Source organism: Tachysurus vachellii, chromosome 16, assembly GCF_030014155.1.
Source record: "Tachysurus vachellii isolate PV-2020 chromosome 16, HZAU_Pvac_v1, whole genome shotgun sequence".
Taxonomy (NCBI): Eukaryota; Metazoa; Chordata; class Actinopteri; order Siluriformes; family Bagridae; genus Tachysurus; species Tachysurus vachellii.
The window spans coordinates 338,757-357,516 of record NC_083475.1 but is presented as its reverse complement, the minus strand read 5'-3'; the positions used below and the strand labels follow the sequence as shown (position 1 = coordinate 357,516).

Genomic DNA, 18,760 nt, shown 5'->3' with positions numbered 1-18,760 from the left:
GACTTGTTTCAGCTTAATGACAAAGATTACTTGTTGCTCATGGACTATCATTCAAACTACCCGGAATTTGTGCAGCTGACAAGCACAACATCAGAGCAGGTAATTGCAAAGACAAAAGGTCAGAGTTTCAAGGACTTTGCAAAACGTTATGGTTTTGATCAAATAACATCAAGCCCTCTGTACCCGCTGTCCAACGGTTTAGCAGAGAAAGGAGTTTAAATAGTGAAACGCCTTCTAAAAAAGGCCACTGAGACACGGAGTGATCCATACCTGGCTATTCTGAATTACAGAGCTTCACCACTGGAGAATGGACTTACCGGCAGAAATGCTCATGAATAGGAAACTACGGACAAAGCTATCGTCAGTAAAGCATCAAATGGTACGGAGTAGGTGGAGTTCTGCAAATAAAAGACAGATTAATCACTACAACAAAACAGCAAGACCACTGAGCCCACTTGCCCAAGAAGAAATTGTACAAGTGACATGTGATGGGCAGTGGGGACCATTGGCGGAAGTGATTAAAGAGACTACGCCCAGGTCATACGAAGTGCTAACAGAGCATGGGAAAATAATGAGGACAAACACAAGACATTTGCTAAAAGTGCCTCAGAAATAAAAATCAATGAGAGTTAGACAAATGATCTGAAAATTGCAAAGCAAAATGAACAATTAGAAATGCAAGGCAATACTAAAGAATCTGTAACTGAAAATAGACAGGATGGTGTAGAGCAGGGGTGGCCAACCCGCGGCTCCCGAGCCGCATGCATGCCCGGTTTCATGAGGCTCTTACATTCATATCGAAGTTTGTATTTGTGTCTTTTCATTGTGCGTGTTCGCTTCGCTTGAGTTCAATACGGTATTTTCGTCAAACGCGCATGTGAGTGGGATGAAAATACCTCAAAGTTTCCCAGTAGGAGCAAGATCATTTGAGTAAACAATTTGTGTCAAGTTTGCTCTCAAAATGGCAGAAAAAAAGGTGATGTTTATGTGTGCCCATGTGTATGATGTGGCTCTTTGCGGTAACGGTAAAAAATGTGGCTCTTTGTCTCTGACTGGTTGGCCACCACTGCTGTAGAACAAACAAAATGTCCTAAGAGACAAATAATAAGGCCAAAAAGACTAATAGAAGAAATGAGGAAATGTTACAAATTGTGGATAAATGAAAACAATTTGGTGTAATATTTGTAGTCATGGGCGTCGGAACCATTATATGTGGGTGGGACAGGACCCACCCACTTTTTAAGACCAATAATATTGGACCCACCCACTTTTTAAGACCAATAATATTGGACCCACCCACTTTTACCGTCTCTATTCAGCGCATATGTCTGTTCACTTTTCAGAGCCCCACCAGTCGAATCCATTCTGCTTGAGGAATGCCCTAATAAATTAAACTTCATTCCGCGTTTTATCTGCAGTATTGACCACGCTCATGCTTCCTGAAATCCATGGGCATCAGAACCATTATACAGTATGTGGGTGGGACATTGTGTGTGTGTGTGTGTGTGTCACTGCCCTTCCCCCCTCTGCAGTATCAACTGTAATGAAAGTGAAAGTCAGCAGGTCCATTTTGTGTGGAGTGAAAAATGAAAGATTTCAGGAGTAAAAACTAACTAAAGTATCTGATCACATGACATACATTTGTTTCACATGTCCCCTTATTGAATACATGTTTATTACTCAATATTAGACAATGATGACGTTTCCCAGAGGTGTTGTAGTGCAGCTTCTATTATTAAACTACAGTAGTTTATCACAATGAGATTTACTAAGTGTTTCTATATGACATCATATGACACTGATAACAGCATTGACCAATAATAAAAAAGCTCATCACTATCTTATAATGCAGCTCATATAATATAATCCTCACATTGAGTCCACAGACACATACACACACACACACACACACACACATCAGCATAAACCAGCAAACCAGTTAGACCAGTGTCAGTAAGTGTGAAAGTCAGCAGCTCCATTTTGTGACGAGTGAAAACTAAAAGATTTCAGGAGTAAAAATACAGTGAGTATCTAAAGCTCTAATATATAAACACACTGAAGTGACACTTGATGCAGAAGAGTTTTGTGGGTTTATACTGAAGCTTTAATGTACACAGGTTGTTTTATAACTTGATAGCGTGACTATTTCCTGTAAGTGAACTCTGTGCTGATTCAGGGTTTAATTTAACACACCGATGTTGGAGTGAAGTAAACGTGTGTCCTGCTGTAATCTGGAGAAGGAGACATGACCTGCAACATGAGTGTGTCTGGAAAACAGGACTTAAAGAAAGATGAGAGGTGACTTACTTTTACATTCACCAGCAATAAATACACACCGTCTCTTGGGAACACATCTGTATCTCTAAACACTCACTAGTTAACACAGGAACTCAACTTTGCTTTAAGGTGTTTAATAGCAGTGAATATATCACTGATCTGATCTAAGAACAGTTTAGACAAATCATTCACTGAGAGAAGAGTAAAAAGGACTGTGTAATGTGGAGCATAAGAGCAGCATAGCTTTGTGTCAGTGAACTCTACAGGCTTTAAGACCCAGCTGAGTCAGTTAGCTGTGATTGGGACTCCTGATATCAGTGTAATTCCTGACTTATGAGGCCTGTCTCCTGTTTGAATAAGTGTACAGACTGGATCTGAATTAAAAAGATGGAATTATTGGTGTTTAATGATGAACACATTGTTTAACAGTGCTGAGACAACAGAGTATTAATTATTGCTGATATTTCTGTTGTAATTCTAGAATGATGGAGGGAAAGAGATCAGACTCACCAGAACCCAGCTGTGTGTCCCTGAAGAGTGACCATTCAACGGGATGTCCAATTAACTTCAGAGACGGAGACAGTTCTACTGATGTGAGGTCAGTATAGTGAGGTGTTTTACAGCAGTGTTCCACCTGATCAAACTCACTGGTCTCATTATGAAGCCCTTCATGAGCTTTATCAGGTGTTGAAGCAGTAAAACACTAAACTGTGCAGTGTTGCAGCTCTCGGACTGGCAGTGAGGAAAAGTGATTTAAGAGTTCAGTTCAGTCTGCAGTCCCTGAGCTGGAGGGTCTGTGGTGCTACAGAAGAACATTTACACCTGGGACATTAATGACAATATAAAGATTTTATTCAAACATTTGTTTCTAATCTTTGTTTCGAAATCCTGAAATCAGTGTATTGTGTTAAGAGGATAGTGTTAAATATCTGTGTCTGTGTTTATTAGTGTGTGATTTGTGCAGCTATGAATACATATAGTCCATATTACATGATGGGTTTTGTTTGTTCACAGACCACAAAAATCAAACATCAGCACAAATCAGCTGGACTCTATATTCAAGGTGTGTGTTGTTTTTAAAGTGTGTAATGTGTGTGTTGTGATCCCTTGTCATGTCTTGATGTGCAGAAGCATTAAGGGTAATCAGTTGTATGAGTTTTAAATGTGATAACAAAAATACACTTTTCTTCTTTTGATAAAATAAAAGCCTCTCTCACTGTGTAACATGATAATATTTAGATCTGTTCCTGTGTGTTTCTAACCAGGAGCTGGAACACAAAGTCATCACTCTGATAAAGAATGAGCTGAAGAGGTTTAGGAAGCTCCTGAGTCCAGATTACCCAGCATGCACTGAGAAGGAGGTGGAGGATGAGGAGGATCTGCACAGTGTCAGAGAGGGAGCGCTGAAGATCACACTGCACGTCCTGAAGAACATGAACCACACAGATCTCGCTAACACACTGCACAACAGTAAGAGCTCTGAGTCATGACTTTATTCCATCAGCTTCACTTTAGAGAGAGGAAATAGTTTTAGATATGAACACTTTTAGTTTTAAATGTAATTTTATTATCATGTTGTATCTGTTCATGGTCCAGCTTCAATAATATTTAGTACTGTACATCAGTCAGGAATTAATAGCAGTGTTTGAATGATTTTGCATTATAACTGTTTATCACTAAACCTGGATATTACTTTGTTTATTAGAACTCGTCTCTGTGTATCAGCCAAAGTTGAAGTCCAAGCTGAGAGAGAAGTTTAAAAGTATTAATGAAGGAATCTCACAGCATGGAAGCTCAGCACTTCTGAATGAGATCTACACTGAGCTCTACATCACAGAGGGTTGGAGTGGAGACATCAATAATGAACATGAGGTGAGACAGATTGAGGTAGCATCCAGGAGACCAGCAACACAGGAGAAACCCATCAAATGTAATGATCTCTTTAAAGACAAGTCCATCAGAACTGTGCTGACTAAAGGAGTTGCTGGAATTGGAAAAACAGTCTCTGTGCAGAAGTTCATTCTAGACTGGGCTGAAGGAGAAGCAAATCAGGACATCACCTTCATGTTTCTACTTAGAGAGTAGAGAGCTTAATCTGATGAAGCAGCAAAATCTCAGTCTGATGAAACTTCCCAAGTTTCCCAAGACTCTGACTCAAATGTTCACACACTTCCTGATCTTTCAGATCAAACAAAAGGACCAAAAGTACCATCAGAAACATGACCCTGATCCTCAGCAGACCAGAGAGAGTATCATGGCACTGGGAAAACTGGCTTTCCACCAGCTGGAGAAAGGAAACCTGATCTTCTATGAGGAAGACCTGAGAGAGTGTGGCATTAATGTCAGAGAAGTGTCAGTGTACTCAGGAGTGTGTACCCAGATCTTCAGAGAGGAGTCTGGGCTTCACCTGGGGAAGGTGTTCAGCTTCGTACATCTGAGTGTTCAGGAGTTTCTGGCTGCTTTATATGTATTTTTCACCTTCATATTAAATAACAAAATTGTTATAGGGGAGGAAAGCACTAGGATTATTTATATCTTTAAAAAACCAAGCATTTCTGACCTACTGAAGAGTGCAGTGGACAAGGCCTTAAAGAGTGAGAGTGGTCACCTGGACCTCTTCCTCCGCTTCCTTCTGGGTCTCTCACTGGAGACCAATCAGACTCTCTTACAAGGCTTAATGCCACAGACAGGAAGCAGCTCTAATAACAATGATGAAATAGTCAACTATGTCAGGAGGAAGATCAGAGAGAATCCATCTCCAGAGAAATTCATTAATCTGTTCCACTGCCTGAATGAAATGAACGTTAATATACTGGTAAATGAAATTCAAACTTTCCTGAACAGATCCAGTAAAAGTGCTTTCAGTGGAACCAGACTCTCTCCTGCTCAGTGGTCAGCTCTGGTGTTTGTATTACTGAGCTCACAAGAGGAAATGAATGAGTTTGACTTGACAAAATTTCGTTCATCAGAAGAGTGTCTTCTGAGGTTGCTGCCAATGGTCAAAACCTCAGCCAAAGCTGTGTGAGTATTGTCATAATATATTTCACTTGTTTGTATAAAGATATATATATATATGTCTGCAGTTACTGGCATGTATATAAAAAAAAAAAAAACTGTCTCGTGATAAAACTGCTTAGAACTGAGTCTAGATTTCACTGTGAGAACACTGTTTTGCACAAGGGTTAGAGATGTTCTTCCCCTTTAAGAAACTTTAAATTACTTTATCTGCCCTCAATGGTAAAGTGTTAAGTGATATAAAAATATAAAAAATCTTTCAATATTAATCAAATCTGAGTGAAAAACAACAATAGGATTAGCCAATAAAGAATTAATGCCCTATACGCTGCTTCTTGTCCACTTCCTCAAATCCGTGAGAAAACCAGAATGCGAGGAGACTTTGTGCTAGCTGAGAAGGACAATTTTGATCTAGAGCTTTATATCTTAAGTTGCACATTGTGACAATAGGAACAATTGTTGTATGTTCTGTTGTAGAGGGGGCCAGAGAAGAGGGTGCACACCTGGGGTAACCTCATGTAAAGAATGTGTGTAGGGCGCACAAGTTTATTAAAAGAAGAGTCAAGTTTGTCTGAGATGTCTGTCTTAATTTTATAGAAAAAAGACACATGAAATACACATGGTAAAAATACTGCCAGTATTTTTACATCTCAGCCATCATCAAAAGAATACCCAGTACATAGTATGCTGCATATTACCTTCATCTTATTTTTAAACCTCTCTCAAATCTATAATAAAATTAATACCTAAAATGGATGGACATATTTTAAAATGTTGCTTCTTGACAACATTTCTTCTTTATGTGGATATGACTGTTTTATGCATTTGTATTTTGATATTGTGACGACGGAGCATGCACCGCCGTCCCACACAGCCAAGATACCGCTCCTCGCCCCCAAAAAGCGCTAAAAAGGCGGCGATTAAGCACCGTGGACAGCACCGCTGAGAAAGCGCTAAAAAGGATTCAGCGTGCAAGGCGGGGCGGCAGAATTCCCGCCGAAAAGCTGAGAGCCAATCAGGAGCGCCGCTGTAGCACTTACCCTCTGGCTGGGCAACACACGGGAGAGCCAGGCTCAGCGGCTATAGGGAGGTAAGGGGGGCGTGCCTAATGGAACGAATAGACGTTATCCCTTTGGCATTCTTTTCAAGGACCTCCCGCGGATCCAGAGCTTCAGATCGCCGATCCAGCCCATGGTATACTCCTGGAGAAGGACTGTTTCCCCTGGTCACAGCGCCCCCCCCTTCTGCTGTCTGGAATTGGAGCCGGGATCTCTTCCCAAGCACCGCAAAGGAAGGAACTGATTATTATATTCTTTCTCATTTACCTTTTGCTGCATTAAGATTGCACCAACCGGGGAGGAATAATAAAATCACGACCTTGCTTGCCTTAATCCCGTCTCTATGCTTGTTCCTAATTATATTCTTTCCCAGGTTGAGTATGTGTAATCTGACAGAAGAAAGCTGTAGAGCTCTGTCCCCAGTTCTCAGCGCAAAGTACACCAGGATGAGAGAACTGGACCTGAGTTCAAATAAACTGCAGGATTCAGGAGTGAAGCTGCTCTCTAATGGACTGAAGAACCCACACTGTAAACTGGAGATACTGAGGTACACACACACACACACTCAAACAAAGATATATTTTGTAGAACCGTGTGAACTCAAACATGGAGCTGCTCATTTCCCTTCATCCCAGTTACTCACATGATTTGATTCTGTTCACCAAAAAGATTTGTTCAGATTCGTTCACTGATTCATTCAGTGACGCTTTCTGTAAATTATATCATTAAACTACAACATTGAGTGTCTTTTAAGATATTACGAGTAAGTCATTGTTTCATTCACACAGTTCATAATAAAAGTTCCTGTGTATTTATTATGAAGATATTTCAGTCTAGTTTCAGGTTAGTTTTGAGAGAGTGATCATGAATGAGGAGATGAATGTAATGTGGTAAAAGAGACATTTTTACTTATCCTGTATGAAGTAGTTTTCAGTGGAACAATGATTTAAAAAATAGCCCTCAGTCATTGTTACACATTCATGTATAGTGGATTATGCTGTGAAGAACACAGCTACAACATAAAAGGCTTGTCTTAATGCTACATACTTTTTAAATGGACTGCTCCACCCTGTTTCTCTTCTTGTAGTGAACTGAATGAACCACATCAGTGAGTCAGCAGATCCTCGTTCGTTCACCAAGATCATTCATGAACAGTAAGAGGTGAACCTCATTCAGTAAGAGGTGAATTCCTTCAACAGGTCCAACCAATGACATTGTTCCTTCACAGCACACACTCTACTGCAGTCAGTGAAAAGAAGCTGTAGCAGTCACATGTTTTACACAGGAGGGACTTCAGTGAGCCAGAAATATGAGTCAGCACATGGAAGTTTGTTTCAGCACATAATCCTGTTTCAGAAAGTTAAATACATCGTCTCATATGAGCTGAGACCAGAGATGAGGGACTCGAGTCATATGACTTGACTCAAGTCGGACTTAAGTCGCACATTTGAGACTTGCTTGACAAATATTAAAAAAAGACTTGACTTGACTTTGACTTGACATTCATGACTTGAGACTTGACTCGGACTTGAGTTAAATGACTCGAAATAACTTTTTTTTTTAATCTGTTTTTAAACGCACACAAGAGCGTAATCTACCACATGACGCAGCAGACAAGCAGAGGGAGCGCCCGCACTAACTAATAAACCTTAACAGTCGTGACGAAACATGGAAGGCGCTACACCAAAAATAATTAAGTTCGGGTACCGGGATTTTGTGCAAGATGAGAAGAGAAGAACAGCAGTATGCGACCACATTGCTCACAATTGAATGACAAAGTTCTATCAAATTAAATTTTTTGCAAGTTCAATGTAGTGTAAATGGTTGGACACTGTTTATGTGGAAATGTCAGCTGTTATACAATAGCACTTATAATTGGTCTTCAGTGTTAGGCTTTGTGTGAAGAGGGTATGGATCGTTTATGGGGATGCACATATACTGTATATAAAAAACATATATAAATATAAAATTAAAAAACCTCAGCATTGCAAGCACAGCCATATTCTTGTCTCGCATGCACACACACACACACACACACACACACACACACACACACACATTCATTTTAAAGAGATAGTTCACCCAAAAATAAAAAAAAATCTTTTATAATTTTCTCACCCTCATGATGTTACAAACCTGTATAAATGTCTTTGTTTAGATGAACACGGAGGAAGATATTTTAAGGAATGTTTGTAACCAAACCATTCATGAGCCCCATTCACATAGTATTTTTTTTCCCACTATGGAAGTGAATGGTTTGGTTACAAACATTCCTCAAAATATCTACATGTGTGTTCATCAAAACAAAGAAATTTATACAAGTTTGTAACATCATGAGGGTGAGAAAAAGATAACAGAATTTAAATTTTTAGGTGAACTATCCCTTTAATTAATAAATTACACTCACTTTAATCATCTCTCTCTCTCTCTCTCTCTCTCTCTCTCTCTCTCTCTTTCTCTCTCTCTCTCTCTCTCCCCAATATTTAATTCACTTCAAGGTTTGTGTGATTCAATAATTTACGCTTTTTGACTGACGTGATTGATTGTTGTTATTCTGTTGTTAAAAAGGAAGGATCTAATGTAAGGATGTGTTCATGTCCCATTAAAAGGGAATGCCTGTTCAAAAAATGCCATTTGGTTGCATAGAAACCACTTTTTTTATACATACTTTTCCTTTTTCTTCTGCCATGTAAGTATATACACTAGGTTATAGTGGGAACAGGTAGGGGAAGCATGCGCCCTGTAGAAGACTCTGGTTGATCGTGAAGCTTGGTATTTGAACACACTTTTGAAAGCTAGTACGTCCGGGGCTAATCAACAATCAGGGGAAGCATCACCCTAGGCTGAGCAGATGGCGGCATATTTGCGACAAGCTTGTTGCTGTAGAAGTTGAGGCCGAGTGTGCAGCATAATGGGGGGAAGCAGAATACGCCCCGCAGCAGTAATATGACAACGACATGTTGTATATACGCTAAGCTAGCGATAACAGGTAGGGGAAGCATGCGCCCTGTAGAAGACTCTAGTACATCCGGGGCTAATCAATAATCAGGCTAAGCATCACCCTGGGCTGAGCAGATGGCACATATTTGCAACAAGCTTGTTGCTGTTTTTTTTTTTTTAATATTTGCAACAAGCATGTTGCTGTTTTTTTTTTTTTTTTTTTTTATTATTATTATTATACAACAAGCATGTTGTATATCCACTCAGCTATAGTGGAGTAGGCAGGGGAAGCATCACCCTGAGCTGAGCAGATGGCTGCATATTTGCAACAAGCATGTTGAGGCCAAGTGTGCAGCATAGAGGGGGAAGCACAATACACCCCTACAGCAGCAATATAACAACAAGCATGTTGTATATCCACCAAACTATAGTGACAACATGTAGGGGAAGCATCACCCTGTAGAAGACTCTGGTTGCTCATGAAGCTTGATCTTCCACACGTCAAGGAATGACGGATCATGATGAGATAGAATTGTTGACGTCACAGTGCAGTGTGTGGCATATCATATTGTGGAAGTATGCTGTAGGGTGTATTAGTTTTGACTGTTAATTAGTCTGATAGCCTGAGGGAAAAGCTATCCCTCAGTCGGCTAGTGCGGGATCGGATGCATCGGATGCGGAGATGTATTCCTGAGGGAAGCAGAGAGAGCAGTCTGTGGGACGGGTGGCTGGAGTCATTGATGATCCTCCGGGCTTTTCTTATACACCGCCTGGTGCAGATGTCCTGGAGGGAGGGAAGCTCACCTCCAACAATGTGGCTGGCAGTTTGCGCAACCCTTTTCAGAGCTGTTTCAAAACCAGGCAGTGGTGCAGCCCGTCAGGATGCTCTTTATAATGTAGTGTAGAATGTTCTGTGGATGCTGGGGCTTATTCCTATCTTCCTCAGCCATCTTGGAAAGATGAGGCATTGATGTGCCTTCTTCAGCACTGCGTCAGTGTGTAGGTCTGGTGAGATCCTCACTGATGTTAACACAGAGAACTTAAAACTGCTCACCTGCTCACAGATGTCTTGTCGATGGTGATGGGTTTTTGTGTTCTCTGCTGTCTCCTGAAGCTCTTTTTGGTGCTTTTTAATTTATTTTTTATTTAAGGCATCTGCGATGTCGGCTTTGCCCAGCCATGCCGCTTTTCTACTGTTTTAATGAACTGGGTAGCATGTCAACCAAAGCATAAAACAGGAAAAATTGGGGTGCGGAATAACAACCTAGCACCACATAGCATAACATAACGTACAGTAACAAAACATAGCCTAACATGATGTAACATAACATAGCCTAACATGACGCAGCATAACATAGCTTAACATGACATAACATAACATAGCCTAACATGATGTAAGATAACATAGCCTAACATGACGTAACAAAACATAGCCTAACATGACGTAACAAAACATAGCCTAACATGACGTAACATAACATAGCCTAACATGACGTAACATAACATAGCCTAACATGATGTAGCATAACATAGCCTAACATGACGTAACATAACATAGCCTAACATGACATAACATAACATAGCCTAACATGATGTAACATAACATAGCCTAACATGACGTAACAAAACATACGTAGCCTAACATGACGTAACAAAACATACGTAGCCTAACATGACGTAACAAAACATAGCCTAACATGACGTAACATAACATAGCCTAACATGACGTAACATAACATAGCCTAACATGACGTAACAAAACATACGTAGCCTAACATGACGTAACAAAACATAGTCTAACATGACGTAACATAACATAGCCTAACATGACGTAACATAACATAGCCTAACATGACGTAACATAACATAGCCTAACATGACGAAACATAACAGCCTAGAAAGGCATAGCATAACGCAACATAACATAGCCTAGCAAGGCATAGCATAACGTAGCATAACATAACATGTAGCGATGATGAACATGTAGAGATTATATTAAAATGATTGTGGATGTCACAGGTAACCAGTACAGTTCCTGTACAATAGGAGTGATTTGGTTGCTAACTGTAATGTATAAAGGGTTTTTGTGTGAAATACATAAAAGAGAATGTTACATTAATCTAATCTAATTGGAATGATTGAATGTAGAAAAGGTTTTTCTGCATCTTCTTTACATTAAAATGGACAAATTCTTTCAGTGTTCCTCAAATGATAAAATGTGATTTTAGAGATATTATTGATGTGAGGAACAAAGCTGAGGTCAGAGTCGACTATTACACCCAGATTTCTAACCTGTATCCCAGCTCATTTTTCAATAAGTTTTCTCTTTTTTCTTTATCTCCTACAATTAATATCTCCATTTTATCCTGGTTTAACTGTAGAAAGTTCTGTGGCATCCAGTCAGATATTTCATTCAAGCATGTAATCAGTTTGTTAATGAGCTCTTGATTACACAGTGACACTGATATATAAACTTGTGTCATCTACATAACTATAAAAACTGATTTCATGTGTTTGAGTCGAACAAGAGACATGTAGAGGGAGAAAAGCAAGGCTCCTAAAATAGATCTTTATGGAACTCCAAATGAAATGTCATGTTGTCTTGATGAATGACTTCACAATTGACCATAAAACTGTCTAGCACACAAGTATGATGTGAACCAGTTTAGTACTGGTCCTGAGAGACCTACTGTTAGGACTCTGCCAGGACTCTGGCCACGTGCATTTGTTTATGTTCTTCGTCACGTGTCTGCCCCGCCCCTTGTCTCTTCCTGCCCGCTTCCACACACCTGTTCCCAATTGTAATTACCTTGTCTATTTAACTGTGCCACGTTGCCTTGTGCAGCGCGGCATCTACTGTGGTTTTGTCCTGTCTCTAGTCCGTGTCATGTTCCGTGTTTTATGTTATTAAACCCTGTTTATTTTTGCTATCCTGCGTTTGGGTCCGCTCTGTTCCGTGTTCATGACACCTACCCAATGTTCAAGTCTGTGTAGAAGAATCTCCTGGTCTACAGAATCAAAAGCTGCACTCAGGTCAAGAAGAACAAGAATGGAAATGTGATCAGAACTGGAACTTAGTTACAGATCATTTAAAACCTTGAGCAAATGCTGCACAGCACAGAACATTTGTGTTTAGTGACACTAAAACTCTATAAAAGGTAAATGGGAGTTATTGTGACATTAATGTAACAGCAGCTGAAGACCAAAATGTGGAACCAGTTGAATGTGTGAATGTGGTGAAGGGAAAGAAAACGGTTGGAAGGAGAGAAAAAGAGATCTAGAAAAAAGAGATACACACGTTTTCAAAACCAAGTCTGCTTTTTTCAAAAAAAAAAAAATCCACATAAATAAATTCATGACGAATTACATGGGCATCCATCTCCAATACTCTCTGTAACAGACAAAATTATATACAGATGTGTAAATATGGTATGTCTGAAGTACTGGAAGTAGTGTTGCATACATACCTCTACACAGTCATGTCAAAGATTCTTTGTACCTTGTAAAGTTGTTTCATCGTCACTTGGTGCCGTTGGAGGATGCGTTGTATGGTCGACAGGCTTACAGCATTGATGTTGTTGAATATGGTGTCATTACTCAAGATATGCTCTCTTATCTCTCGAATCCTAATTGCATTGTTGGCCAAAACCATATTTATAATTGCAGTCTCTTGTACATCTGTAAACAAGTGTCCTCGTCCTTGATGATGTCTTAGCCTTTCTACTCTGTACAGAATTCAAACACAGTATGTGTCCAGCATAGGAACTGTAAGCCATTTACAAAAAAAATGTAGTACAGCATGATAACCAACCTCATTCATTCAATGCAGTGTAGTAAATGGATGGCTTAGTTACAAATGTTTATGCAATACTATGCAGTCATACGTATTTTACAGTATATTACTATAATGCTAAAATAGTCATTACATAGTTGCATACCTGTTCTCATTTCTGAAGGTTCGAATTATGGACGCCACTGTAAATCGACTCAAGTTGGGCTGGACTCTCAGTCCAACCTCTCTCACGGTCAAACCATGGTTGATTACATGACCAACAAGTGTTGCCCTAATCTCATCAGAGATGGCTCTCCTTCCTTCTCTTATTTGCCCTCATCCTCTTCTCCCTCTTCCCCTTACTCCTCCTTCTCCGCCTCTTACTCCTCTTGCTCTCTGTTCATTGTTAGCATCTATTGTTCAAAAAGGTAATCTGATCTCTCACTCACTCACTCATTTTCTACCGCTTATCCAAACTTCTCGGGTCACGGGGAGCCTGTACCTATCTCAGGCGTCATTGGGCATCAAGGCAGGATACACCCTGGACGGAGTGCCAACCCATCGCAGGGCACACACACACTCTCATTCACTCACGCACTCACATACTACGGAAAATTTTTCCAGAGATGCCAATCAACCTACCATCACGTCTTTGGACCGGGGAGGAAACCGGAGTACCCGGAGGAAACCCCCGAGGCACGGGGAGAACATGCAAACTCCACACACACAAGGTGGAGGCGGGAATCGAACCCCCAACCCTGGAAGTGTGAGGCAAATGTGCTAACCACTAAGCCACCGTGCCCCCCATAATCTGATCTTTGACCTATTTATAGGCCTATCTATACTACTGCAAAGTAAAGCAGTGATTGGTTAATGATCGATTAAGCAATTAGTGTTTGCAGATGTGTCTGTGTGACCTGGTGACTAAGTGTAGCATTTTGATTGGTTGTGTTTGGAAAAGGAAAGCAAGTCACTTCCTGATAGATCTTTGTGTTTTAGGTAGAGAATTGTGTGTAGTGTTTTGAAAAAAAGTGTTTTATGCAATTGAAAACTGAATCAAAGGCTGAGAAATAGCTTATGGTTTTGAAGATTTGGCATGTAGTTTTGCACTTTGAGTGAGAGGTTTCAAAAATCGTGTGACATGAAAAGATTTTGTGTGTAAGCAATTGGTAAAAACTGTAAATAAAGATGTCGTGACAAACAGAAGTAATTAATAAACCAGCTTTTATCCTCCAGAAACATCACACTGGTCTCTAAATAGCTCTAACAGTGTGCTGTAAATCTTCTGTTAGCTCAGGTGTTTCCCAAAAAAGAGAATTTCCTGTGTAAATACTCTTACACACACACACACACACACACACACACACACACACACACACACACACACACAATACTACTCCTATTTACCGTGAGGACAAAAAAGTAATTTCTCTGGTGTTATCTGTCCTCATGGAGCTGCTACCATTTTATAGACCTGTTTCTGTTGTTCAATGGGAGCAAAAAATTCCTGAAAATGTTTGTAACACAAAGTAAAAGTGTGTACAATGTACACAGATCTACACACTGAACACACAGTAATGAAGCAGTAAAGGAGAGTGTGTAAATGTGTAAATGTTCTCCAGCAGAACGTTCCCCAGAGCTGCTGAACACAATGTATGAACATCTCTCTGCTAGAAATAAAGAGACGTGTTTGTTCAGAGTGACGTCTCTGTTATTATCTTCTTACAGAAAGTTAAATACATCGTCTCATATGAGCTGAGACACATGGATCTGTCCAAGAGCAGTCCAAGTTTATACACAGATGTTCATTTTATATTTTTATCCTGATATTAGAACCTTGTGTTCAGGTAGACACTTTATTTCTCACTGATGGAAACACCTCAATTCACTATCAGACAAATAAATCAAACACTTCATCATTTCTCTTCCAGGCTGTGGAACTGTAAACTGACAGAGGAAAGCTGTAGAGTTCTGTCCTCAGTTCTCAGCTCAAACTCCTCCAGTCTGAGAGAACTGGACCTGAGTTACAATAAACTGCAGGATTCAGGAGTGAAGCTGCTCTCTGATGGACTGAAGAATCCACACTGTACATTGAAGATACTGAGGTGTACACAAACACACACACACACACATACACACACACACACACACACACACACACACACACACACACACTGTGTTTAAGCTGCTTTGTAAATGTATTTAGTGAAGGTGACTGATGGATAAACACTGAGAGTGAGATCCACATCCTGGGAGCAGCGACACTAAAAGCAGTTTGACTGAAGCTTCTTCTTATTAAAATTCACCTTAAGGAAGTCAGCATTTGTTGATGATAAATAAATATTTGAGATGATATTAAAATGATTGTGGATGTCACAGGTAACCAGTACAGTTCCTGTACAATAGGAGTGATTTGGTTACTAACTGTAATGTATAAAGGGTTTTTTAGTGAAATACATAAAAGAGCGTTACATTAATCTAATCTACTTGGAATGATTGAATGTAGAAAAAGTTTTTCTGTTTCTTCTTTACATTAAAATGGACAAATTCTTTCAGTGTTCCTCAAATGATAAAATGTGATTTTAGAGATATTATTGATGTGAGGAACAAAGCTGAGGTCAGAGTCGACTATTACACCCAGATTTCTAACCTGTATCCCAGCTCATTGTGTTCAGGTAGACACTTTATTTCTCACTGATGGAAACACCTCATTTCACTATAAATCAAACATTTCATCATTTCTCTTCCAGTCTGTGTGAGTGTAATCTGACAGAGGAAAGCTGTAGAGTTCTGTCCTCAGTTCTCAGCTCAAACTCCTCCAGTCTGAGAGAACTGGACCTGAGTAACAATAAACTGCAGGATTCAGGAGTGAAGCTGCTCTCTGATGTACTGAAGAATCCACACTGTACACTGGAGAAACTGAGGTATTACACACACACACACACACACACACACACACACACACACAGTTTTAATAAACACTACAACATCCAGTTCTCCTCTGTGGTAACTGTAATTGTAGTGATCTGATATATTGTCATTGTTGTGTGTGTGAGATGGAGAGTAAATGTACTGTATATAAAGATTTTGTTTAGTTCATGTTTTCAATACTAAAACTGAGTGTGTTAAGTGTGAGAAGGTTTTCTTTCTTGCAGGATGTGTTACTGCAGTATTATAGATGAAGGTTGTGCTGCTCTGGCTTCAGCTCTGAGGTCAAACTCCTCATCACACCTGAGAGAACTGGATCTGTACGATAATAAACCAGGAGAATCAGGAGTGAAGCTGCTCTCTGATCTACTGAAGGATCCACACTGTAAACTGGAGACACTACAGTGAGTTACTGACTTACTGTCTCTTTACTGTATGATATTGAGTAATATTCACTGTGTGCTGTAAATTATCACATCTAATGTGTGCATTTATGCTTCTGTTGTTCATAAGCAATGTGTTTAAATGTGTCTGTAATTCTGTCCTGTTGTGTTTTTCAGCATTAAGAATAATAAACTCACCAGGTCTGGTGTATGACAGGAGTCTCTCCTCAGACCTTTTTTCCAGGATAAATCAGTTATGGTGGTGAAGCGTTAGAACACGTCCCACATTTCCAGCAGTTTGGGAGCTGAATCATTCATATTCAGATGTAGAAGATCCATAACAATAACTGTGACTGATCACATCCTTTTATCCTCTCAGCTACAACTTCACACTTTAACATCTTTTACAATCCAAAGTCAAATCCTTCAGCATCTACACACAACACAGAGATATCATCACATCATCACACTGATTACACAAATACACATCCATGTGTTACAGATGTTTAGAGATTATTTTTACCTCTTTACTTTTATCTCAAATTTGTTTCTCCACAGATGATTGACTCACATTTGTGATCTTGATTTATTTATTTTCCTTTAAAAGTGTCTTCTTTTTAAACCCTTTTCACCAAATACTTTTAAAATCTTTATTAAAATTCATTTAAACATTAAAGGAATCTTCTATTTTTCTATATTTCAATTTCTTCTTTCTTAATTTCCTCATGACATTTTTTATCTTGGTTGCATCTTGTTTTTATAAAATACTTTATACTTCTTTTTTTTTCCTATTTCCACCATATATTTTGCTATTTTGCCCCCTCCAATTCTTTCTCCTCCCTTTTTTATATTTTTGTTCTCTTTGGCCAATTCATTCTCTAATTTTTGAAAATGTACTTTTACTTTTTAGTGTTCTTTCTTTCTTTCTTTCTTTCTTTCTTTCTTTCTTTCTTTCTTTCTTTCTTTCTTTCTTTCTTTCTCCCATTCTACAATATTTAATTAAAAATGTTTTTTCTTTTTCTATAATTTCTCTAATCTTAAAATCCTAGTGGTTTTTCTTTAAACTCTCTGTATTTAGAATCCATACACTTTGTCCCCTTTCTACATTATTCCAGTCTTAAAAAATAAAAACTCATGATACTCAAACTTGTTTCCTTATATCTGATTTTGTCTGTAAAGATTTCTACATTTCTTGTACATAAAATAAAGTCAATCTTTGTCCTGTAAGTTTTTCACTATATCTCTTCGTTTCTTCCTACATTTCTCTCTCCACACGTCTATCAGGTTGTTTTCACTCATTAGATCCTTTAATTCTTTTCTCTCTGTATCTGATTTAATAACCATCCCATCTGCCATATCCAGTTTACTAAAAACAGTCACTGCAGGTCCCATCATTATTATTTCTTTATGCTTCCTTAAAATTCTTTTTAAAGGATTAAATAATTCTTTCTTTTCTTTTTTATTTGTTATCTGGCTCATGTACATTTACTAAACTGACAAAAAAGAGCGCTAAAACTTCACTGTGTAGAGGCAAATTCCAGTGTTTCAGCACTCTTATTTATACCCCAGTTGTGTATGTGTGTGTCTGTGTGTGTGTATGTGTGTGTTCATGCATCCTCCCTGGTTACTGAAGATGTCTCCCTTTGAGTTATCACCTCAGCAAGGCCACATTACATCCTCAGTTCTTATCGAGCACCTGCACACACACACACACACACACACACACACACACACACACACACCCCTAAAGTTCCCATCTTTCTAGTATGTACAAATTTAACAGTTAGAATAAGGGCCTCTTGTTCTTTCTCCCTAGTCTTTCACACAGAATTTACTGTAAAAGCACATAACAATTATATAAGAACACACATGATACTTAAAATTTCCTCTACACCAGCCTCTAGACTGCTTCTGTCAGGTAGTTTTCATGGACGAGAGCTTCACTCTCCTGACTCCTGCCACTGAATAATAAAATGATGTTGTTACAGAATTCAAACAGTAAAGTAAATGAATGTCTTTGTCAAAAGCTTACAGCACCTGGTATTCCCAGGCAGTCGCACATCCAAGTACTAACCAGGCCCGACTCTGCTTAGCTTCCGAGATCAGACGAGATCAAGCGTTCACAGGTTGGTTTGGCTGCAACAAAACAGTTAATCAGCTTAATCAGTTAGACATGTAGTTTTCTATTAAATAATAAGTCTGTAATTGATTTCATAGGACTTTTGTATAAAATAAGTAGTGTGTGTTGTCAAGATTGAGATCAAGTGTGTATCACAATGACAAAAAGTCTAAAACAAATAAACATCCCAAAATAACCTGTTAAAATGTCCAGCAATGTTTACAGTGTTAAAAGTCTTATAAAATATCTACTATTCTTCTGCATGAAG

General features: G+C 39.1%; 2 protein-coding genes and 1 pseudogene across 4 annotated transcripts; 2 read left to right on the top strand and 1 right to left on the bottom strand.

Annotated features, from left to right (window-relative positions):
• Positions 1–1,921: 1,921 nt before the first annotated feature.
• LOC132858897 (uncharacterized) lies at positions 1,922–4,362 on the top strand. Of its 3 annotated transcripts, XM_060889442.1 has the most exons (6): positions 1,922–2,023; positions 2,177–2,298; positions 2,759–2,875; positions 3,292–3,340; positions 3,543–3,747; positions 3,983–4,362. In XM_060889442.1, exons 2-6 carry the CDS (start codon positions 2,246–2,248, stop codon positions 4,360–4,362), a joined length of 804 nt encoding a protein of 267 aa, XP_060745425.1. In that variant the 5' UTR covers positions 1,922–2,023; positions 2,177–2,245. The 3 variants fall into 3 exon arrangements, with proteins under 3 accessions (XP_060745425.1, XP_060745426.1, XP_060745424.1); XM_060889443.1 differs by lacking the exon at positions 2,177–2,298 and having other exon boundaries at positions 1,943–2,023; XM_060889441.1 differs by lacking the exon at positions 1,922–2,023 and having other exon boundaries at positions 2,102–2,298.
• Positions 4,305–16,966, top strand: LOC132858863 (NACHT, LRR and PYD domains-containing protein 3-like). The gene is made up of 6 exons (XM_060889398.1): positions 4,305–5,298; positions 6,724–6,897; positions 14,994–15,167; positions 15,813–15,986; positions 16,218–16,394; positions 16,551–16,966. Exons 1-6 carry the CDS (start codon positions 4,376–4,378, stop codon positions 16,585–16,587), a joined length of 1,659 nt encoding a protein of 552 aa, XP_060745381.1. The 5' UTR covers positions 4,305–4,375; the 3' UTR covers positions 16,588–16,966.
• Positions 16,967–18,398: 1,432 nt separating this feature from the next.
• LOC132859456 (5S ribosomal RNA) lies at positions 18,399–18,517 on the bottom strand (annotated as a pseudogene).
• Between the last annotated feature and the right edge of the window lie 243 nt (positions 18,518–18,760).

Bases quoted from the DNA above. Each gene is read 5' to 3' on its own strand.
- LOC132858897 (XM_060889442.1), top strand. From the start codon at position 2,246: ATGACCTGCAACATGAGTGTGTCTGGAAAACAGGACTTAAAGAAAGAT. The intron at 2,299-2,758 runs GTGACTTACTTT...TTGTAATTCTAG, and splicing joins GACTTAAAGAAAGATGAGAG to AATGATGGAGGGAAAGAGAT. The intron at 3,748-3,982 runs GTAAGAGCTCTG...TTTGTTTATTAG, and splicing joins CGCTAACACACTGCACAACA to AACTCGTCTCTGTGTATCAG.
- LOC132858863 (XM_060889398.1), top strand. From the start codon at position 4,376: ATGAAGCAGCAAAATCTCAGTCTGATGAAACTTCCCAAGTTTCCCAAG. The intron at 15,168-15,812 runs GTGTACACAAAC...TTTCTCTTCCAG, and splicing joins TGTACATTGAAGATACTGAG to TCTGTGTGAGTGTAATCTGA. The intron at 15,987-16,217 runs GTATTACACACA...TCTTTCTTGCAG, and splicing joins TGTACACTGGAGAAACTGAG to GATGTGTTACTGCAGTATTA.